The 24,017-nt window shown below is 49.8% G+C and overlaps 1 protein-coding gene and 1 long non-coding RNA gene across 3 annotated transcripts in view; one reads left to right on the plus strand and one right to left on the minus strand.

The window, feature by feature from the left end:
* Window positions 1–1,762: 1,762 nt before the first annotated feature.
* STC2 (stanniocalcin 2) lies at window positions 1,763–15,753 on the minus strand. Its single transcript, XM_082622675.1, has 4 exons — window positions 15,380–15,753; window positions 13,175–13,317; window positions 10,158–10,369; window positions 1,763–5,321 (listed from the first exon to the last, which is right to left on the minus strand). Exons 1-4 carry the CDS (start codon window positions 15,528–15,530, stop codon window positions 4,919–4,921), a joined length of 909 nt encoding a protein of 302 aa, XP_082478801.1. The 5' UTR covers window positions 15,531–15,753; the 3' UTR covers window positions 1,763–4,918.
* Window positions 15,754–15,962: 209 nt separating this feature from the next.
* LOC309804962 overlaps window positions 15,963–24,017 on the plus strand; it is a 142,715-nt gene continuing 134,660 nt past the window's right edge. For both annotated transcript variants that reach the window (XR_014294206.1, XR_014294207.1), the window contains exon 1: window positions 15,963–17,072. This is a non-coding gene — a long non-coding RNA (uncharacterized lncRNA). The remainder of the gene's footprint in view (window positions 17,073–24,017) is intronic.

Here is a 24,017-nt window from a genome sequence, read left to right on the forward strand (position 1 = left end):
GCAGCTGCGTTTCTGAACTCGGGGGTGTTAAACCCACAGTTTCACATCAGGGGGGATGGATGGTAAGGCAGAGCAGGGTGAGCCCTGCCACCCCCTGGAGCTCGCTAGCCTTGCGATGGGCTCTAGGCAAGTTAAGATGCCTTTGAGCCTCAGTTTCTTTATATGTAAAATGAGGATCAGAAATAATACCTGTAAGGCACCAGGCAGCGCATGGGGCACATAACAGATCCACAAGAAACTGCAACTATTGTGATGAGGGTGATGACAGTGGTGAAGATTTCAAGGAAGCCTGACGTCTCAGGCAGGGCTGGCGATCAGGTGGGTTTAGTGGAGACAACTCAATCTACATGGTGACACAAGCCAGCCACTGCCCAAATGATTTCCTCAGGGACACTTGAGAAGCGCCTTAAAAAAAAAATTACCCACATGCACAGAAAAGCAATGAGATGCCGTGATGTTCCTGCTCTTCCTTTAACCTGAACCAAAATCTGAGTCTTTGCAGAGAGGAAAGGTGAGAGCATCAATTTTCCTTTCCGTTCTAAAGCAGAACTCCTCAGAGGCCTGGTGTTATAAAGCTAAGAGTATAATTTATTCTTTCTCTAAGCCCTGTGTAAAATAGGAATAATACTGACTGGTTTAACTTTAAAAAGAAATCAGATGTGGAGGATCTAGGCCTGAAGTGGGGGAAAGCATGTGTGCTTAGAGTCACACATTTGGGTTTGAGTTCAGACCCCACCCCCCTCACTAGCCACATGGTTTGGGAGAAGTTGCTTTACTTTTCTATACCTTGGTTTCTTCACCTGTAGAATGGGGATAAGACCTGCTACTTGTGGGACATACTGGGGATGAGATTACGTATGCAACGTGCCTAATGTGGTCCTGGGCACATAGTAGGTATGCCAATGGTGGAGTAAATCAGGGACTCCAGCTCTGTTGTGTTGAGGCTTCCCTGCCTGTGCAGAGCCATTGAGCTTTTATTCCGGTGGCATCCACTGCAGGCTCAGTCTGAAAGAAGGGGTGGCCAACTCCAAGGTCTGTGGACTCCAGAGGGAGCTGTGAGGACCGCCCTGATGGCCCTGGGCCAATCACAGGAAGCTCATCCTCCTCTTTGTCTGGGTGATCCAGGCAGGGTTTTGAACAGAGTCCCTGTGATGGAGGAGAAGCCCAGGGCGGTCTTCTTCCCTGGGTTCCCCTCCCTGTAAACTGAACATCCAGCATTTAAAAAAAATCTTTATTGAAGTATAGTTGATTTACAATGTGGTGTTAATTTCTGCTGTACAGCAAAGTGACTCAATTATACATAGAATATATATTCTTTTTTCATATTCTTTTCCATTATGGTTTATCACAGGATGCTGCATATAGATCCTTGTGCTACACAGTAGGACCTTGTTGTTGTCTTTTTTTTTTTTTTTGGCTGCAACACGCAGCTTGCAGGATCTTGCCCTGAACCTGGGCCACCACAGTGAAAGCCCGGAATCTTAACCCCTAGGCCACCAGGGAAGTCCCAGGACCTTGTTTTGTATCCATTCTATATATAATAGTTTGCATCTGCTAATCTCAAACTCCCAATCCTTCCCTCCCCCAACCCCCTCCCCCTTGGCAACCACAAGTCTGTTCTCTATGTCTGTGAGTCTGTTTCTTTTTTGTAGATATCTGAACATCCAGCATTTAAAATGGACTCAAACCCCACTTGCTCACAGTCATCTCCCTTGGCCCATCCAAAGCCCTCTCAGACAATAACGCTACTCAAGGGGAAGTTAATTATTCAAAACCTTTATTAATGCTTGGAGAAAGATAATGCAGTGTGACAATGTACAGGTCCTGCTGCCTAAATCCATAACAGAAACAGATATTATGACTTAGCGAGCTCACGTGGTACCAATGCTGAGATCGGATGAGGGTTGTTCTTCCTTAGGAAATGGGCCCTGGAAGCATTGTTTTCCCATGTTGTTCTAACGAAGACTTTTCCTTGGTTCGAGTTGAAATTTCTCTCCGTGTGTGTGTGTGTGTGTGTGTGTGTGTGTGTGTGTGTGTGTGTCAAAGTATGACTATAGCTCTGGGCTGGCGTTTTCTATTTTAGTTTTGAGTGTTAGCATTTCACTCTACTCAGGCTTCTCACTTCAGAATAACAGGGCTATTTATTGATACAAAGGAGAGGTGTTTGGATCATCTTGTTAAGATGCAAGGCTCAAAATAAACATCATATCTTTATTTGGAATCCACATCCTTCCTCAAAGGAAGGCTCAAGAGCAAATTTGTATGAAGTACGAAGCCCCAAGTTCAGGGCCTATTTTTAAGGATGACTTTGCTTACATTTTAGATTGTACAAATGCCTCTGTCCATGCTTACAGGAATTTGGATTTTCCTCAGTTTTGAGATAAAAAATCTCAGCAATAAATACTATTGTAGGCTTCAAAACATTAGGAACTAGAATGCAAGGATTTCTACCTGACTTTTGAGAAGAAACAAAACAGTGGCATGAAAAATATACAACAGAGATCAGTGAGGGGGTTCAAATCAACATAGTAAGCAATTTTATGCCTTGGGGGAAAACACTGAGATAATAAATACAAATGACAAATATTTACAATAGAAGCAACACATGGGACGTCAGGAGCGAACACGTAAAATAGTTACACTGAGGAAAACATAAAAGTGATGCCTTTCACCCATCCAGCCCAGGAGCCGGCGAACAAATGAACAGCTGACCCAGCAACGCGAGAGAATGTTATTGCTTCAGCTTTTGAGTGATGTAAGGAAAACAGTCCACGTGCTGCGCGGCTTGAGACACGTTCTCAAGGCATAAGCAGTGAGGGCATCCACCGCTTATGTTTGTGGCTTGAACGTAAACCGAACACGGTTTATGTTCGGTTGCCATGGCAGAGCCTGACACACCGGTCCTCCTCCCTCCGAGGGCAGAGCCGGATTAAGTGCACCGTCTCCTCCTCTTTCTGCAGCTCTAGCTCTCTCTAGGTGCTTCTCTCAGCCTTTTGTCCCCCTCCCCCGACACCCAAATGGTTTCTTTCCAACATGGATCATGAAAGACTGGGGAAATGACGCTCCGGCACCATGTCTTGGCAGCAACGAGATTGGATTTGGGTTATATAAAGACTAGCTGTGCTTTGGGTAAGGGCATTCTGTGGAACAAATCATTTTCGAGTAGATAAATTTAGCTTCTTTATCTCTGGCTTCAGGTTGCTTTCAGGGAAAGCTATGTAAATGGAGGATGCATACTTTTTTGCCTAGTCACTAGAACAGCAGTCAGCAAACTCAGGCCCAAGTGCCAAGTCCAGTTGGGTCCCTGTTAAATAAACTTTTAATGGCGTGGAGCCAAGCCTATTTGGTATGTGTTGTCTACGTATGTCTGCTTTCAGGCGACAAAGGCTTAGTTGAGTAGCTGCAACAGAAAGCATACAACCTGCCAAACCAAAAATAGTGTAATCCCTATCTGGACCTTTATAGAGAAGGTCTGCCGACCCCTGCTCTAGAAGGACCTGGCCCAGCACATCCATCCACTCCTTGCAATACTGGGCTCCTGTCTGAGTACTGGCTGCAAGAAAGGATAAGCTTTAATTTGTAGCCTGTTGGGAAAGAGAAGTAAAGGCCTATCTCTGAAACCTCTTCAGTAACCACGAGCCATCCACTGCTGACGATTTCTGTTCTAATCTTCTCCCTGTATCTTTACTTCTGTCTCTCCTCTCTGCCTTTCTTTTGTTTACTCTGACTCCTTTTCTTATTGCTAAATTTTCAATCTGGATCTGGGAAATCTCGTCCCTCAGCGATTTTCAGCAGTCTCCTCCATTTATGCAAAAGGTCGGCATTCCTTGGTGAAAATTACTGAGTAGTCCTTCTGTGTTCCCCTTTTCCATCCTCCAGCACGGAGAGGCCAGCTTTCCAACTTGGCCTCATGGAATCCAGGGTGTGGTGCTTCATCTGTCTTGGCTGAGGGTCAAGGTGAGATGCCGAAATGCAAAAGGAAATCTGTCAAATGCACTCCTCCTGTGTGCATTTTCCTCCAGGTGTGGCTTTGCCCTAAGTGGCAATGCGCCCACGTCAGGCAGTCAGATGTACGGCTACACTGCTCTTTGATTCCTTTAAAAATAGCACTAAAAACAATTCAGCCCCCAAAGATGGGTTGTTTTTTGTTTTCCCTTGAGCTGGTTTTAATGACCCAGTTGCTTTGTTTGAAAGCTATTTATTTAGACGACAGATATGGAGATGTAACTGGATAAATAAAAAAAAAGTGAAATCGAGACGTGAAGCAGTGGTTAAAATACAAACACACAGGGGCCACTCCCTCGGACAGGGTACCCCAGACAGAACAATGGCTCAGAAATTACACTTAGAACCCTCACCCGCCCCTTCCCAAGTTGCTCCAAATCTCAAGGTCCCATGCAAGAAACTGGATTTGGTTTGGCACCGAGCACCCACACGGCCCCTGCTTCCTCTCCACCCTTCTCCCGATTCCCAGGGAGATTTTCACACCCACTCCTTCACCGGAATCCAGCTGCCCTCCACCAAGACAGCACCAGAAGCTGCGGTCTGGGCCGCGATCCAGCCCCGGGGGTCACCCCCGCCCCTGCCCATCGCCTCCCACAGCAGAGGGAACCGCAGGATGCCGCCCAGGGGCTCCGCGGATGGAAAGGAGGCAAAGTTGCAATGAGGACGCCGGATGGCTCCCTCCTTTCGGGATGTGCAGGTGCGGGACCCAGCGGGCACAACCGAGCCCTCGCTGCTGCCCAGGGAGTCTCCGCTTCACCTGTTCATGCCGCTAACGTACACCTCCATCAAGTCTGCAATCCCCATCAAATCCTGCGTGTGACATCCCCCCTCTTGAATGGCAAATGTTTTGGAATGTCCAGAGAGAAGAAAATGGACGGCGTGGAGGAACGATTTCCCGGCCGGGCCTTTCGTTTCACCTCCGGATATCAGAATACTCGGACTGTTCATCCTCCCACTCGCTGCTTCCAGAAGTTCCCTGGGCCCCGTGGCCGGCCGCTCTGCCCCGGGTGTGGGCGTTTGCGTGGCTCTTGCTACCTCGCTCGCCCTTGGCACCTCGGCGGGTCTCCTGACTGCTGGGCTCCGAGAGGTGGTGACCTGCTTCGCCGTGGTGACCCCTGGAGATCTTGGCCCTGTGGCCCTGGAGCTGGCGCTCGGGAGGCGCCGTGGGAGGCCTCTGGATGGCCGAGGTGCAGAAACTCAAGATGGAGCACAGACTTCCCCAGTTCTGCTCACACTGAGCCTGGACGCTGTGCGTGATGGCCTCCTTCACCTCCTCCCCACAGGTCAGCAATAGGTTCACCAGGTCCACGTAGGGTCTGGAGATTGAGAGAGAGACCCAGGATGCAGTATGCCTGCAGAGGGCAGGACCGATATACCAGGGGAGAGGGATGTGACCAACACTCGGCCTGGGTTTGGTTTGGTGGAAGATCTTTCTGGAACTACTTGAAGCCTTTACCCCTATTCTTTGGAGTACTGGTCTCAAACCAACATGGACTGGGTGGCCATTAAGGACTGGGCTCCATGCCGGGCATTGAAGAGAATTGGAGGCTGGGGAGAGAGCCTACCACAAGATAAAGGGCCAGTGAGGGACTTCCCTGGCTGTCCTGTGGTTAGGAAGCCATGCTTCCACTGCAGGGGGCAGGGTTCGATCCCTGGCTGGGGAACTAAGATCCCGAATGCCATGCACAGAGAAAAGGACCGGTGACAATTCACAGGTGCATATGCTAGAAGTCTAGGAAGAATCTCTGGGGACGGGGGGCAAGAATGCCAGCTGTGTGAATAAGAGGGCAGGGGCGCTCTGGGTCTGTTTAGGGTGTGCTAACTAGGAGGGTTTTAGCGGGTGTGGAACTGGGTCTTCGAGCCAGTGGAATACTTAGGCAAATGGTGAAGGGCCTTAAATACCAAACTGAGGAGTCTTTATGGCAGGGAAGTGAGGCTGGCTGGCTTTGCACTCGGTGTCCTTCTCCTAGGTGAGCTTTGTACGTGAGGCTCCCAAGAAACCATCTTACCCATGGTCTGTGTTTGCCCCTGGTTTGGGCTCATGGTGATAAAGGGTGTTTTGGGAAGTTTCTGGGTGCACTCTCCTCTGTACCTGGAGGAGTCCGGAACAGGCAGAGAAGGGTGGGGGGTGGGGATGTGAATTCCCACAGAGCTCTTCCCCTCCTTGGTAGCAGAGGCCGAGGTGGGGGAGTGGCTGTCTAAGCACCTCTATGCTTCCAATCTGGGCTTCCCCACAACGGGAGATGAGGGAGGGGAGAGCTGGCTGGGAGGGGTCTATGTGCTTGGGACGAGAGCCAGCTGTCTGTGAAATAAGCACGCTGGGATCCCAAGGGGAGGGCCAGTTGCTCAGGCCATCCCAGCTGCCCCGGGTTGTTGTTTAGGAAAGTGCTGGAGGACCACGTCATGCAAACCTTCCGCCTGCGGGTGGGAGGTGTGTGCAGAAAACTGGAGCAGTGTGTGCCTGCTTCTTATATTTTGGGGCCCATCTGGCAAAAGGTACCCCCCGGCAATGGGCTCTCCTGGCCCACTCACTGAGCCTTTCTTACATCTCACTGGCCTTTTAAGATCCCCAAGGTGGGAGAGGGGTATGGAGTGTTCCATGTGGCTAACCAGCTTTCTTAAGCAGTCCTCACTGGCAGAATTTCTGGATATCTGTGATCATGAACATGGAAGCTCTGGGCCATCCCTTTGGGCAGGAAGTCACTCTGGAACGTGAGATCATTTGTAAGCAGAAGAACAAGAATTTTTTTTTCCTCTGTGAGCCTGGACCGCCTGGGGGGCTGCATTATAGCCCATTTAATCTTTTCTCTGCAAGTTGACAGTTGCCGCCAAGCAGGAAGAGCAGATTGTGTTTTGAGACTTGTGAAGTAGTTTACTGCCGTTTTTATGAATTAGTCCTCAAGTTGTAATTGAGTGAACTGTCCTCATTTCATCGATATAAAAAAGGAGACGAGGTGGGGGGGTGGGGGGGAAAGTGGCTTGGAAGCTTCTGGGCTGGGAAGGCCTGGGGCTGGGCTGAGAGTGGAGAGGAGGACTGTTCTGGCTGATAGAGATCAAGCTGCCTTTTAAGGCCTACTTGATGCCTTCAGAGTCAGAGAGTCTGGGCATGGCTGATGGGCAGGGTGCTGAAACTCTCTAAGGCAGGCCCCTAACCGTGACAAAGACAGTGATGACCCAAGTCTGCTTGAGTTAAGAGACGAGGGCATGGGGCAACACAAGGGAAATGCTCCCTGCAGGTCTGTTTCCTTCCATCTTTTGAAAACTAGCAACTGACTGCCTCAGGGAGGTCAGGGTCACCGAGTATATCTGCTAGAGCAGCATCGGGATTTTAGCACCTGATCCTACCGGCCACCCCCTGGGGCTAGATGGGCAAATCGTGGAGGCTGAGCATCTGTCCTTTTGGGATGCTCTCCTTCACGTGTCTTTCCCCAGAGTAAGGGGAGACCCTCTTGGGAATGCACAGACTGCCTCTTGGCCTCCTTTGCCAGGGCGTCCTGCCCACCAGATGAGCTCTCTGAATCCCGAGGCGGTCCCGGAAGGCTGGACTAGCCCACGCTCTCTTCTGCCCTCAGCGCTGTCGGCTGGGGAGAAAGCTGTGAACTGTGGGGAGGGCTGTGTGTTCATCTAAGCTTGTTTCGAGCTGGCACGGTGCCTCCTCCGGCTGCTAGCTCAGCCCGTGTCTAATGACAAAGCCCAGCTCTCTCCACTGGGCGTCAGCAAGGCTAAAAGATTTTTTAAAATACTTGGAGCGGGACGTGCCTGGAGGCTGCCAGCACTCAGTGACAGGGGGTGTGGTGGCCAAGCGGTTGATATGGAGGAGGTGGGATGGGAAGGGGTGAGGGGAACAGAGGGTTCGAAGGAAGTCCCTTTAACTGAACATGTTTTGGGGTGGATGAGGATCCGGTTGAGGGATGCGGGTGACGTGCATTCTGGAGTGACTATGATTTCCTCCTCTCTAGAGGGAAGAGCAAATTCAGTTTTCATTTTCTTATCTGTGGCCAATGTCACACATTCTTAAATGGTCTTCTTGATATTTGGGGACTGATGGGATCTTTTGTGCCCAAATCAGTTAAGATAGTTAAAAAACAAAAACCTCAGTTCAGCTTGAAGTACTAGTTGACGCCGTGTGTAGTCGTGGCTTCAGAAGGGAAGGCAGTGGGGATTTGTGGGGAGCTAGAGGTGCCGGCTCAGCAGGAGGCAAGATGACTTGTATGCAGCCACACTGAGAATTTAAGAAAATGGCCCAGGTTTGCTTTCGGGATGGACCACCAGCATTTCCAGAGCAGGCCTGGGTGGGGGCTATGTGTTGGCTCTAAATGATGTAAGGAGTCCTTTGGAAGTCAGGGTCCCATGGCCCCATGGACCATGTTTCCGTAGAGGAGATGTCAGAAAGCCACAGCACTTTACCTCTCCTTAAATTCAAGGTGGGGAGGGTGGTGAAAAACCTCAAAACCTTCATTTCCCCACAGAAGACGTTTCCCCAGAAAGACAAAGTCTTCTTGGCTCCAAGAATGTACCACAGAATTAAAAACTAGTGCCCCGTCATCCCTTCTTGAGGCCAACAAACTATCTCTAAAGGATGACAGTGGGCTGAGGACAAATGACTTCATGAGTTTCTCAGCCATGGGGTGTCTGCCTCTTGCAGGGGCACTGGGGACAGGATTCTCTGGCTTGTAGCATTGTTGGGAAAGATAAATGAGATAATCCAGGTAAAGTCTCTGGCCAAAGGGCCTGGCCCACTCAGAAAATGATAGTTATTGTTCTTGCTAGTGTTGTTGAGGTTATTGTTGCTTTCTTTTTCTATAGGGATTTGGAAGAATAGAAAATATTTTATCAGGCGTTAGTGTAACTCAAGGAAAAGCCACATCGGTTTGCTCTTGGCAAGAGCTGCTGGCAGAGATTCATGGTGAATCTTCTAATTCTAACACTGCACCAAGGGGTGCTGCAAGATACCTAGAGCCTCATAATCAAGTGGAAAGTGACAGGTGACGGTTGCTGTCCTCTGTGATCTAAGTGGTGTCTGTGGGGGTGGGGAGTGGCCTGTTTAGCGACATAGCTGGGGGAGGCCATGGCACAAACTAAGGAGCAAGAGTTCATAAAATTGTACTGATTTGGCTCAGTAAGTCACTGTGTAAAGACTAAGAGTGCTATGACTTGTACGGGGCTGCTTAGCTAGTAGCTTGCTTTCTGCCCTAAGTCCCCAAGGAAGGCGCCATTGTAACCTTCAGGGGCTACTGTGTTAGAAGCAACTATGTACCCACATGCTTTACTACTTTGCAAAATTTAGGATTCTATAGGGATGTTTTTTAAGGAAGGAGATGTCCTGGGTTTAGGATCGAATTGCAAGTCTTCCAATAAGTATGTTCCTATTTCCTCACTTTGGCATAAAGGTGTTTAGCCGATTAAAGTTTTTGTCATTTGTTTTGCATTTTCTCTGGGACGGCGTTAATGTTAGAGAAGGTGAACTGGACCTTCTAAAGGAAAAGAGAGCTTATGGAGGCAGGAAAAAAAGCTATTGGTATGTAAGAGTGTAAATCCTGGAGTCCGACCGCCTGGCTCCTTACACTGGCTTTGCCTTTCATTGTCTGTGCGACCTTTACCGCAGTGAATCTCAGTTTTCTTATCTGTAAAATGGAGATGAGAATGGTACCCAGCTCACGGCGCTGTCATGTGGATCAAGTGAAAAATTCATATGAAGCCCTTAGCACAATACCTGGCACTTAGTACATGCTCAATATATATTATCAGCTCTCGGCCGTCTGCCGGGACACCTGCATGGCTACTTGGAACACTCTGGCACTGTTGGGATCTTGGCTGAGGGGAAGACGAAAGGTATTTCCGAATTCTACACATCTCATGCTCGGTGAAAATATTTCCTGTGGCTACTGCTTAGGATTTCGAAACCGATGGTGGAAATTTCTTTTGCTTTTCCTGAAGGCCGGCTGGAAGGGGACTCCCAGGGAGTCAGTGCGCAGCTTTCTGAGGTAAAGCACAACCTTCCCAGTTTGACAGGAGAGTTCAGCCTCTACAAACCAGCCCCTCAAACCGAGGAAGACTCTCCTCCAGCCCCAGCAGGCCTCCCCTTCCTCTATCCTAGTTGCACCATTCCCTTCCCCCCGCCACCCCCCCTGCCCCCAGAGGGCAGCACTCACTCGTGCAGCAGTAAGTCCTTGAAGTGGATCATCTCCACCATCACCCGGGTGTTCTCCTGGGCGGCAGAGCACAGGTCGTGCTTGAGGTAGCATTCCCGCTGTAACTGGAACACCATCTCCCTGATAGCCGGGCACTTCCGGCTTATGCAGCCGAATCTGTGCCGCAGAGCATGGGCCTTACACTTCAAGGCATCTTTGATGAAGGACTTGCCCTGAGAGCAGAGGGGACAGCGGAGGGAGAGGGGGGCGGAAGAGACCAGTCCTTGTTACACACTTCGACTTTTTTACCGTTTTTGGGCTTACAAGGGATTTTTCTGACAACTGAACTCCAAGGCCCTGCCGCACACAGACACCCTTGCAGGGGACAGGCTGAGGCTACATCAGGAGGTCCGTCCAGAGTGACGTGATACCCCCGCATTCGGCCCCAAAGGATGTTCCTCGGGAGTCAAACGCATCGGCCTCCTTCCTCCTGACCTGCTCTGCTAGGCTTCCTGGTCCTGGGCCTCCCATGGCCCTCTATCCTCAAGGCGGCCCACTGTTGGCCGTTTGGTGGCAACGCTTCTGGAACACAAAGGGGAATTTGGCCAGGCATAAATCCAGAACTCCTTGGTGGTGCCCAGCAAGAGTTTTTCTCAAGTAGAAATTGCCTGTTTGTCCAAATCTCACATCTTTCCTTGTTCCTTCTAGTGATGTCAAGATCGGGTGCTAGCTGGGCCTCCCTTCTCTGTCTCAGTGCCTCCTGCCACCCCCAGCCCATACTCTCTCTTGTCTCCTCCTAGCCTTTAAGGAGGAGCATTCTTTTCCTTTTTGAAAGCAATTCGACTCCTTTAAACTGTTAGGGTTATTGCCTCTAAAAGGCCCGCCTGGCACACTGCCTGGCAGCATCTGGAGCCTGAACTGCCCAACTGACAGCCCCTCCCCCATGCTCCCGGCCTCTGAGTGGCGAAGGCAGCCAGGCATACATCTGGCCTACAGTTCTCTTTCCTGGCAACCCCATTAGATTGCTCTTATCCTAGAAAGGAGACAGCTGTTCGGGGTGTGGCGGTGAGCCCGGGCCGGCAGCTCCCTTATCAACCTCTCGGGGCAGAGAGGCACTGTGGGATACCTACCCAGGGATCCCCACACCCCGCTTACTATAGAAACAAGCTGTCGTTGGAGAGGCCGCCCCCTGTTTTTAGACAGGCGCGGACGTACCGGAGTTGAGAAAGTAAATGGGTTTAGGTTGGAAGTGGGAAGCCAGCCAGCATGTTTATTTCAGTTCTCTCCTTTAGAAGCAGTTGAAATGTCTACAGATAGTGTCTGATCACTGAAAAACCACCTCCCCGTAGCCCCCTTTCCTCTGACTCTCCAGTGGGAGCCAAATAGGATGGAGGGTAGGGTGTGCCAGTTTATTAAGTAGTTATGGGCTGAGATCTGACTTGAAAGGGATGCTTCTAACTTGAGAACATACTGCTGTTGGTTGAGAAAAAAAAAGGAAGATTAATTTATGCGAGGGCTGCAGTAATATGTTCTTGGTATTCTTCCCTGACATCCTGCGGGATCGCCCTGAAATACACATCTTTCCTCCGGATTTCCTATTACGTTTCCTAATTCCAGTTAATCCAGAAGGGATGCGTTATTAGGGAGTCTCAAGGAGTTCAAACGTTCTACTCTTCTTTCCTTCCCCGGTTTCTGTTTCCCCTGCTGCCACCCCACATCCTCTGTAAGGGAGGCTGCCAGCCCTGTCATATTGCTTTCTGGTTCCCAGGCGTTGCTTTGTCAGGCTCTCTACAGGATGTCAGTACATGGTGACTGGTGATGTTCATAAATCACACCTAAACTGTTGGCCTCCTCCAAACACTGTCATGGCTCTCCAATGAAATGGGAGAGGAAGTCTGTAACAACTACAGGGTACTTCATAGTGCATATATGGGCTGGGGAGGACCTGAAGGAGATGAGCCTAATGCTCCGCTCTCCATCTGAAATGTGTTTGGATCGTGGGCACTGGAGCCATAAAGTTGCTTGTTGGGTTCATTTCCTGCCCACAGAGCAACTGGGCTTTACCCTGGGGACCCTGGGAAAACTGAAGTGGGTCAGGCCCTGACTATATGTATTATATAGAGCAGGACTCATTCAGGGTTCTGACTTTTCAGGTTGGGAAAGGAGGATCTACTACCAAGGAGGGAGAAAAGTCTGCTCTTGTGGAGGCCCTGATTTATCCATGCTACACGCCCACATGCCCTCTACATTTATTTATTTATTTATTTTTGGCTGTGTTGGGTCTTGTCGCTGCGCGTGGGCTTTCTCTAGTTGAGGCGAGCGGGGGCTTCTCTTGTTGCGGAGCACAGGCTCTAGGCGTGCGGACTTCAGCAGTTGTGGCTCGCGGGCTCTAGAGTGCAGGCTCAGTAGCTGTGGCGCACGGGCTTCGTTGCTCCGCAGCATGTGGGATCTTCCCTGACCAGGGATTGAACCCGTGTCCTCTGCATTGGCAGATGGATTCTTAACCACTGCGCCACCAGGGAAGCCCCCCACATGCCCTCTAAGAGATGATGAATTTCTACAAATTTTGTGTCTCTTTTATTCTTGAAAATCGCTTTCATCATGGTCAGTTGGAGTCCTTGCCCTTCCCCCCTCAACCTACTGCTCCTAAATGTGATGGGCCTTGCAGACTGGGTTCTGGGTAGCCAGACATCCTTAGGTGTCCCTTAGAAGGGGTTTATTATTTATTATGACTTTTGTCTTCTCTGCTAAGAATCCTCAGATAAGTGTTCAAATTGGTCTCCATTCCACTCCGTGTGTGGAGACACAGTTGAAGAGTGGAGAAGGATTTAGCCTACACGACAGGTCCAGAAAGCTGAACTCCAGGAGTGGAGTGGGGAGTCATTGGCAGCCTGCTGCTCACCTAGAAGGTCTCTGGCAAGTGCTAAAACCCACCATGACGATCAGCTAAGAAAATCTGTTAACAAGTCTTTCCAATGAACATTTCGATCACGCTATGCTAACACAAAACATTCTTGGTGCTCAATATGGTTTTTTACCTGGGCATCGAATTTTCCAGCGTTGTGCAGAAAAGTCATGCAAATTCCATGTAAGCCCCGTATCTCACAAGAGTTGTTCTCGAAACATTCAAACACGCCACACCCCACATCGCCAGCGTTGACCAAGCAGTGCTGGATTTCCGCTAAAATGAGAATTACATACAATCATATACAAAATTCTCAGCCATGCTGGGGAGTGCAGAGAGGCCGGTTGAAATAAAAGTAATGACTAAAAGAAAATTTAAGAAAAGAAGTTAGAAGTGACTATTTCAGGATCTAAAAAACCAGGGAAAGAACATTTCATCACTTAATCCACTTATGAAAATGTATTTGTAAATATTTGTAAAAAATGAGCCAAACCACATTGCGAAAGTCACAATCAGAAGTTAGGTCTGAACACTCCATTTTTCATCCTTCTCATCTTATTAAAGTATTTGTGGGAATACTTAGTTTGAAAGCATAAGATATTTCAGCTTTCTAAACCCACAGACAAAAATAAAATTTCAACCGATTAGCTTGCTCTTTCCCTTCTGTACTTCATCAATGAAATACCCTTCTCTACTTGGATGAAGCTGCTGCTATTAAATCAAGGTCATTTCCTTCCTGACCCCCCAATGAAAGCGTCCAAAAAGCAGTTTCAATTCAGCTTTATGATTCAACATCTAAAAATCAAAACAAAATTCCTATTAAGGCAGCGCCTCCAAACCATCCGCATTAAAAATACCAGGCTAGGGAAGCTGCGGTTTGCAAGCAAGCTCAGGAATAGAGTCAGATGCGGGCTAGTCTGCAGAAACGCAACCTTCGCAGTTAGAGGCTCCTTTTAAACAGAGGTCCGGGGTGAGATGTCGCTTCATCCCCTAGAATTCCCGCGGCCCGGGAGTTTGCTGCCCTCCTTCGCAGAACGTGGCCCTAATTTGTCTCTGTGAAAGGACAGGCTGAGAGGGAGTTAACTGTCAGGCTGCCGCGCGCAAAGCCTGTCTTCCTTCCCTCCCCCTACCCAATTCCTTGACTTAAACCAACCACAAAATTACATCAGAAAAGTATATTTTGGAAGAAGGGCGGGGTCGGAGGAGATAATCCACATTCAGATTAAATCTGCGGAGAGAATGAGGGGCGTGTATTTATTGAGGGTCACCAACTAGCGAAAATCACGTTCGATTCTCAGGGAAAGCTCTGGGACTTTCCCTGAGGAGAGGGTGGGTGAGGGTCCTAGGATGAGCGGGGCGCGGGCCGCGGGTGCTGGCACCCGCCTATGGAGGTGGGAGACTCCCGGATGACCCCACGCGCGGCCCCGGCGCGCCGGCCAGGAGCGCGCAGGGCCGCGATTCACTCGTTCCGGGCGTCGCTAATGGGCACTCGTGCATTCCTGCTCGTGCGGTGAGCGCACGCACGCCGCCCCCGGGTTCGCAGGCCCCCTAAATAAAGGGAGGGCCGTGAAGAGCGAAGGAGCTGTAGGCAGATTTTCTTCCTCTCCAGGAGGCTGGGAAAAGGGCCAGCCCCGAGCCCTGCACGCCTGGCTGTGCTCGGCAGCTTGTGGGTGAGCGGAGAGCCGGTCGAGCAGCTGCGGCGCACGGTTCGGGCCGTGTCACCATTTCTTCCCTTGCTGACCTGTCCTGGAGAGGGGGACGGCGGCAGCACCGCAGAGGTACGCTTTTGCGCCACCCGCCCCTACCCCTTCCGAAAGGAATGCCCCCTAAGGGGAAAGTTCAAAATGCAATTTGTCTCGCCTACAAAGTTCTCGGATGTCGGGCATCTTTTGAGGAAGGGGAGAAGCGGTCCTGCCGCGGCCCGCCGGCTGGGAAGAGAAGTTCTCCGGGTTCAAGGCGCAGCCCCACTCCGGGGACCCTCCGTGCCTCCCGCAAGCCGGTCAGGATGGAGCAGGGAGCTCTGAACCGGACCGGGGACTCCGGAGCCGGCACTGGCCGCGTCAGACGCTGCTTCACTTACCCTCAACCCAGGGAGGACAGCAACAAGTCCTGCCCCAGCCATTTCATCACCCTGCCAGCACGTGCGGATTCCGGGCGCGCGGAGCCCGGCGCGGACCTCGCTTTGCCTCGCGCTTTCCTTTGCACGTCCTACGCCACCCCAGGAGTTTGCGCGGCCCAGGGTGGGCGCCCAGTTCCGGGCGAAGCGCCCGGGGCGCTCTGCGTGGGTGCCGGGTGTCTTCTCCCAGCAGCTCCCCGCCGCTGGAGCGCACGCACTTACCTGTGTTCTGCAAGGACAGACGGCCTTTCTGCTGGGATCCCCTGTCTTGGGGACCTTCGGGCGGATTGGTGGCGTCGGTCCCTCGCGCCGGGTCGAAGGTAGCCAACACCAAAGCCAGGGTCACGAACTGGCGCAGCCGCTCGGCACACATGGTTCTTGGTAAACCTCCCGCCCGGAGACCTGGATTCTTTGTGCTCCCCTCCTCCTCTTCCTCCTCCTTCTCCGCTTCCCCTCCTCCTCCCACTCTTCCTCCTCGCTCGCCTTTTCCCTCCTTGCGGCCGCGGCTCGGATAGAGGTTACCCAGCGCCCTCCCGTAGCTCTCTGGAGAGCATGTGACCAGGCCGTTAGCGGCGCCGCGAGTGCCCGGCAATGGCAGGGATGGTGCCTCAAATATCCCTGGAAGCTCTGGTGTCACTTGAATGAAGGAGTCGAGCAGGTGTTGTCCCGGCGGCTGGACCAATCCGAGACCCCCGCCCGTTTGACAACACGGTCGGGAGGCGTGGCCTGTGCCCAACTACTACGGGAGGAAGCCGAGCGCCGCTGGGAGCGCCTGACAAAGTTGCAGACCTGGCGGCGGCCACGCGTTTGCGTGCGTGTGTGAGTGTGTGAGAGCGCGGCCGGAGATGCATGCGCGTGTGCGGGTGCTCGAGGGCAATGGCCGAACGGACTTAAAAAAATAAAAGCGAATTCCAGCTCCGGTTGCAGCTAAAGAAGGGCGAGAGGGGACAGTTTGCGCTGGGACAGCGTCCGCTCGGGCTCCTGACTCGAAATCACACCCGCATCGGGCTGGGAAAGTTTCCTCTTTCTGCCTGTTGGAATTCACTTGAGATTCCCAGCCCCGAGGATTGGAGAAGTTTCCTGGATACAGTGATGCTGGGGCCAAACTGGGCACACATAGGGATTCCTGGCGTTGTGACGCTTTGCATTAAAAAAAAAAAATCCCTCAAACTATTTAAGATAGGATCAGAGCACTAGATATAGGACTTAGCCTGAGCGACTGCCCCATCTTCCTCTTTTCGCCCCTCTTTGGTGGGCCTTGGTGTCAGATTCTCGCCCCTCCCTCAGTCCAGACGGATTCCGGGCTGGGCTGCAGGGATCCAGGTGACTGACGGGACCGGCATCATTTCCAGGCGGGGGGCTGGGAGGCCCAGGAAGCCCTGAGTCAGCCCGCCGAGGAGCATCGCGTGCCCCAGAGGCTGGAGCTTGAAAGGCAACTTTACGCGTCTCCAAACATACTCTTCCATTTTCTCAAAGCGCCACTCGCCACCCCATTCTGGTTCCCTTTACTCTTCATTCATCGGATGGAAAAGGTCAAAAAATTCTCCCCAAACCCTAAAAACAAAACCCGAGAGAATTCTCTCCGTCTCTTTTTCTTGTTCGAGCTCCCTCCCCAAGCACCGCCGGGGCTGGATTGCCCCCGACCGCTTTCTCCCCCGGCCTGCGGAAGCAGGGAGAAAGTTGGGCGCCGCTCGGAGCGCCTCTTCCCCCGCTGTGTGTGTACGTGTGCACGCTCACGTCTCCCCGGCGCCTGGGCTGGGGACAGGAACTGCTCCGGGCACCGTCAGTCCGACGGCGCTGCTCTGGGGGCTTGCAGGGCTGGGGGAGGGCGGGGACGCGAGCGCCGCGCCACTCACCCCGGGTTGACGCGCCCTCGCCCCTCCCCCGCCGTCTCCATCCTCCTCCTGGAGAACAGGTGAGCCCGGGTACCAGCTCCCACCCCCCGCGCCGGCCCCGGCCCGGGCCCCGCTCTGCTCCCTGCCCTCTGCGGTAATTCGCCGGGGAGGTTTCATCACCCACTGCCCGTGGCGACGCGGCCCAGGGTCTCCGCGGCGGGGCGCACTGCGAGCCTCGTTGGGGCAGCCATGTGACACTGTTGGGGGAGGGGGTGCGGAGACGCTGGGGCCGGGTCATCCTCCGGCCGCCGTTCGGCTTCCAAAGCTCCCTTCCCAGGGTTCCGGATGCGCGAGGGCGTTAGGAAGGGGGGTGGGGGCAGGGTGGGAGCCTCTGGCCGCGGCTGTCCAGCGCATCCAGTGGCCTTGAGGTGGGAGGAATGAAAGGGGGGGGGGTGGGGAAGGCGCCTTCGGGTGGGCTCTCCCCGGGGTTGCAGCGCCTGGGACCTGCTGTCCACCATCCCCACCCGATTTCAGAGCCCAAGGAAATGGTCACTTTGAAGGTCCGAGTCTGCAGCAGTGGCAAGAAACTGACCACTCATGCCCATGACTCCAATAACAATTACTTCTTGCAGCCTCAGAGGTTTGGGGGAAGGAGGTGGGGTACAAGTACATTAAAATAGGTGGTTCGCATTTCCCACCCTGCTTTTGTTTGCGTGGTTAACTTCCTTTATTAGTTTATGAAACACCGTCTCCTGTAGATCCTGAAAAGACAAAACATAACAAAAAAAACGGCAGCAGTCTGGCCTCCCACGAACTCCATAAGCCTCTGAATTTCCTGGGTAGGCTTTCTTTCCTTGGAGAGCCTTTTTTTGTAGGTGAGAACATGAGCAATATTGGCATTAAAAAGGGCATCTGGTCTCTTGGTTCTTTGAGCCACAGAAATAGGAGAGGTCCACTGGGTGGGAGCAAGCCGACCTTTGTTGGATGCAGACTCTCTGAGTCTTCTCGGCCACCTGGATCAGGGGCCCGGCAGATGGAGGTCTCTGGGCTCCTGCCTCCCAGAGCTGGGGCATGGCCTTTTGCCTCCATGAGGCCCTGGGGCTGCCCTCAGAGGACTTGCATAATGGAAAAATTCATCTTGGGGCTTTTTGCTCCAGTCTCACAGGGGACATTCTTGTCTCCTACCTGAGCCACCTGTCCCTTTAGAACTAAAAGGAAAGTAGTTAGCTGTATTTGAGGTGTTGCAAGTTACAGATACCAGTTCTTGAAAGTTTTATCTTCAGGCCACTTGGCCAGGGCCAAACATCCAGAGAAGAATGCCCATCCCAGTCCATCCCATCAGGGCTGAGAAAATTCTGCAGAATCTGCAGGAGGCAGAATTCGGCAGGAGGCAGTTTCCTGGGATTACCAGTCTAGGCCACAGGCCTGGGATGGAAGTGGGGAGGGAGCTCAGGCTGGTGACTGTGTTGTGATCTCCCCTCGTTCCTTCTCTCGCTCTGTAACTCAGGCCTGGTTTGGCAGACTGCGGCTGGTGACAGTCGGGAGTGGGGAAGGGGCAGTAATAATGATAGTAATTATCATTATTATTATTATAAAGGAAACATGGAATGAGAATAGATACTGGGCCACGCATTGTGCTTGCAGCTTTGGTGTCTCTCTAGATGGGAATTGAGACTTGGGAGGTGCAAGGACAGTCCAGCTGGTATTGCCCTGAGGCTCAGCAGGGAGTCTTGGCTGGACAGACCCTCCTCCTCAGTTTAAGACCCAACTGGCAGTGGAAGGGATGAGGCAGGCTCACCTCGTGACATCCTGGGGCGTCTATGGTTAATGCGTGGAACCCAAGTTTTCCTCTCTAACTCCACCAGTTAAATCCAAACAATAAGTAGGTTAATTCGGGTTAGTCTTTGAAAGGAGAGAGGATACTGACAAGTAGAAAAGGAACAGAGGGTATCACAGGAGGGAGGACCAGCAGGGGTAAATGAACGGAGGCGATGTGGTGCGTTTTGTGTCGGGAGTAGGGGTTGCCCAGTTTGGTATTCAAGTGGAAGATAAAGCTGGCAAGGGCATCTGGGGCCTTGTTGTGGGGTCTTTGTGACAAATCTGTGCTCACCAGAGATCTTGTTTTCACATCCTGATGGCATTTAAGGATGAAACTCCAGGATGCTCTTAGACTAGATTCTCTTTTGGAGTTAGGAAAAGGTCAGGGGCCCAGTGCTGACCCTGTGAAGGGAGATATGGATGAGAGGAATGGGAAGTAATTAGTTGGAATCTTGATGTGGGTTGCTGTGCCTAGAAAGGTGTTCTTGGAGGATGGGAAGTTGTTGGATGATGAGGCAATATCGCATAGGTTGATACTTGGTGTCTGGTCCAGGCTTTCTGAGTTCCAAAGCCAGGGTGGAAAACGTGGCTTCCTCGTGGAGAGCGCTTCCTCCTGCAAGCCACGCCCCCTTGGGGCCGACTCTCTGGGCTGATGGCACCACCTTATGGTTAGAGAGGGAACTGTCTGACCAAATAGTGGACTCTCCTCCTCTCTCTCTTCCTGGTTCAAGGGCCTAGGGCACTAATACTGGGTCTTCCACCTTCTCCTCAATTTCCTTAGCAAATCAGTTAATACCGATTTAGGCAATCTCCCCCTTGCAACGACGTGCTTTAATCGCCCCATCAAGAAAATCTCTTTCCAACTTTTTGGTTTTCCTTCCCCATCCTTTGCTATGAGCCCCAAATCTACCCTCATCATGGCTCCTTTGTGTCATGCCTCTATGAGGGAAAATGAAAAAAAGGGATCCAGGTGAAACTGGACAGACAAAATAACAATAGAATGCTGCTATAAGGCTCCAAAATTCTTATAAGTAGAGGTCTCTCCCTAAAATTCTCTGTCTTTCCCTTTATCTCCTTTCATTAAACCAGTTGTTTCATTAAATAGAATTCAGGAGAAAGGAGACTATATCTTCTATATTTGAGTTTGTTTATTGGTACTACAACAAAATTGCTCTCTACTAATTTTCACCGTAAAAGTCCAGGGCCTCAACAACATTATGAGTTAAGAGGGCTTTTGTGGGGCTGGTCTGGAAACCTCACCATCATTTATAATATTGTTTATTTAAGAAGAAAATATTCTGAGTTCCCGAAACAACCAACTTCCAAAGGTTTGGAATACACCACTTTTGTGAACTGGACATTTCCTCTTCGTTGTAGATTAACAGTCAAACCATAGTCATGGACTGACTGGAAACACAAAAGATGAAAAAGAATTTTTAAAAACCCCAAGAGAATAGGACCACTGTCTCCTCACAATAAATCCATTTACTGGAAAGAATGTAAAGCAGTAAACTTCGGTGTCTGATTGTGGTCTGAGTTTTGTTAGTGCCTTGCTCTGAAGCCTGCAGAGTGTTCCAGAAGTCGTCTCCGTTTTCCTCAGGTCCTGATTTTTGCTTCCTCACTGTGTGTGGAGACAGGCTCTAGGAGAAAACGTCCCAGGCCAGGAGCAGCCTGATCTCCATGGGGAGTGCTGGTGGAGCCCAGAGGTGAGCATCCATGGTCTTGGAATACTATGGAGCTTTCTCTCTGACTGGGTTTTGTCCGAGAACTATGGGTAAAGGAAGGGTCTTTTTGTGGGACAGTTTACCAGGGAGTCAGATGTTGAAAATTTTCACAAAATGACCCAATCTATTAATGTGATTTAACCATCAGTATACCATCCGGGCCCATGGGACCCAATTTTAGTTTTTGAGTTTTTTTTTTTCTGAGCAGTTCCAACTGTTTGTAAAGTTTTATATATCATGACTTTGGTTCTTTTGAAAGGAAAATTTTCAAAGATCAAAGAGAACATTTACTTTTTAACAAGAACAGACTAAAACTCATTCTATCTTGAATATAACATATGGGACCATTGGAGCCATTTATAAATCTAAGACTTCACGGGATCTTAGTGATCTGATTTTTCTTATATCTTGAAATGATTTCCATTTTATCATCCTAGGAATTATTTCATCATTACCCATCAATTATTGCCAATTATGCTAAAAATACTAAAATAGTAAGAAAATGGAAGAATGATGGAATCACCATCCAGAAGGTTGATGCAACAGTGAAATAAATCATCACGATTGCATCACCCTTCAGTTTTCTTATTACGTTGCTTAGAGTATTACATCATCTTTCAAGAAGGTATAAAAGAGGATAGAGGACACCATCTTTTTTAAAAAATAAATTTATTTATTTTATTTATTTTTATTTTTGGCTGTGTTGGGTCTTCGTTGCTGCGCACGGGCTTTCTCTAGTTGCGGCGAGCAGGGGCTACTCTTCGTTGTGTTGCACGGGCTTCTCATGGCGGTGGCTTCTCTTGTTGTGGAGCACAGGGTCTAGGCGCACGGGCTTCAGTAGTTGTGGCATATGGGCTCAGTAGTTGTGGCATATGGGCTTAGTTGCTCCACGACATGTGGGATCTTCCCAGACCAGGGCTCGAACCCGTGTTCCCTGCATTGGCAGGAGGATTCTTAACCACTGCACCACCAGGGAAGCCCCGAGGACATCATCTTTGTAGTTTTATTATCACTTTCATTGCATGCCATGGAGAATACAGAATTTTTCATTGCCTGCACAAAATGGTAAAGAGAAGAAAATTGACAAAGGAAAATGTTTTACAGTAGTTAGACAAATCAGAAAGGACAGCAGCGATGTTGACTCTGATGTTAACAGTAAAATTCACTCTGTAAGCAAAGTCTCAGACTCTTGAGTTTTACCATACAACAATCTGGATCAGTTTTCTCACACTCCAGAATCGATCAATAAACCATATATTTTTGAGGACAAAAAATATGGTATTCTCATCCAGTTAGTCATTCAACAAGAATGATTTCATCACCCAATATTTTGCAACAAGAACCTGGACTATCCTGTTTTGCTCAAAGAAGGGGAGGCCAATCTTGTTGTACCTTTCGTGGTGTTTGTTTAGCAAAGTTTCCTTGATACAGTTTGAAAGGGACAAATGATGAAGTCAGGTGTGTTTACAAAGGTGATCCAAAGAATATTCTTACTAGTGTTTATAAATGTAAGAATGAAAATGCTTTGCAATTACGGAGAAAAGAAGATGACAGTCTTCTCTTTAGGAAAATTACAACCCATCAAAGGTTTGAAAAGTACTAGTTTTATGATGCAAGTGCAAGAAGAACCAGAAATAACAATAAATTAGAACTTATTAGAGATTTACTTGAAATCTGGAATTAGTATTTGTGAGATGGATCTGCCCCTGGTTCATGTTTGACAGCTGATGAATAGTTAGTTGCATGTAGAGAATGTTGCTCATTTTGAGTTTATATACCTTCAAAGTCAGGAAAATAGGGAATGAAAATTAGCTCTGTTTATTTATTTATTTTTGAAATATTTATTTATTTTGGCTGCGCCTGGTCTTAGTTGCAGCACGCAGGATCGTCTTTGCTGCGTGCGGAATCTTTGTTGTGGCGTCCGGGATCTAGGTCCCTGACCAGGGATCGAACCCGGGCCCCCTGAATTGGGAGCATGGAGTCTTAACCAGTAGACCACCAGGGAAGTCCCTGCTATGTTTAAATTATTCAATTTTGTAATAAAAATTTAAAAACTGTCCCTTTATTATTATTTCTGTAAATTACTCAGAAAAGTAAAAAGGCTTCATTGGACCAAATGATGATGACAACTTTTTCCTGCTGTACTGGGGGCTGAGGTTACAGACGAGATTATTAAAACAAAAATCAAGTAAACTCCTTCAGGCAAGCAGGAGCCAGTGTAGAAGGAGCCAGTGAAGAAGCCGTTCCCCCACCCCATCTTCCTTAAAACTCCCTGTTAAGGATTGATGACTGTTTTACAGCGGGTTGCTTTGAATGAGAGACATTGTCATATAACCTCTCTGTTTATTCTCCCCTTTAGTGGAACTCAGTACTTCTCAAAATTCAGTGGGGATAAGAATTATGTATAATAAAAACATGGATACTGTGTTTTATGTGTGGTAGGCAGGATTTTTAAGATTAATTTTGACCATTCAAGATTTTTACTTTGTTTGAAGACTTTAGAACCTACTTGTCTTAGTCTGCTGGGGCTTCTGTCACAGAGTAGCATCGACTGGGTGGCTTAAATAACAAACATTTCTTTCTTTCTGTTTTTCTTGGCTGCACTGCGCGGCTTGCGAGGTCTTAGTTCCCTGACCAGGGATTGAACCCTTGTCCTCGGCAGTGAAAGTGCAGAGTCCTAACCACTGGACCACCGGGGAATTCCCACAGATATTTCTTTTTCATAGTTCTGGAGGCTGGAAGCCTGAGATCAGGGTGAGAGCGTGATTGGGTTCTTAGTGGGGGCCTACTTCCTTGAATTATGCATAAAGAGAGGGAGAGAGGGGGAGAGAGAGATACTGAGAGAGAGAGAGAGAGATCCATCTCATATCTACTCCTCTTTTTATAAGGATATTAATCCCATCAGGAGGGTCTGACCCTCATAACCTATCTAACCCTACTTACTTCCCAAAGACCCCCACCTCCAAATACCATCACATTGGGGGTTAGGCTTTCAACATATGAATTTGGGGAGGACACAGACGTGTTCAGTCTAGAGCACTAACCCACTTTGACATTCAGTCATTCAGTCAACTCTTGTGTGTGTCTGTGTGTTAGAGCCCGTGTTGCATACTGGACAGCAAGGAAGAGATAAACCCAGGCACTGCCCTTACAGCAGTACAAACTTAGAGAGGAGGAAATAGTAATTTTTACAGCACTGTGTGGTTGGCGTTATGATGGAGATGAGGGCAGGGTACTCTGGGAGCTAAGAGAATGGTTGCCTTCAACCACTGACCCCTCAGTGGTTGACACCTCATGAAAGGTGTCAAAGATGAAAAATTTTTAGTTTTTACATTCGCTTAAAAAACAGGAACTGAAGAATGGTTAAGAGAATGGTTAGGAGGCATTTAGAAGGTGGAAACAGGGAGAAAAAGCATCCCAGGCAGCTGGACCAGCATGCATAGAGGCCCAGAGGAGTGAGTGAGAGCAAGCAGGATGGACACC

This window comes from Mesoplodon mirus (genome assembly GCF_964341445.2).
Source record: "Mesoplodon mirus genome assembly, chromosome: 5".
Lineage (NCBI taxonomy): Eukaryota > Metazoa > Chordata > Mammalia > Artiodactyla > Ziphiidae > Mesoplodon > Mesoplodon mirus.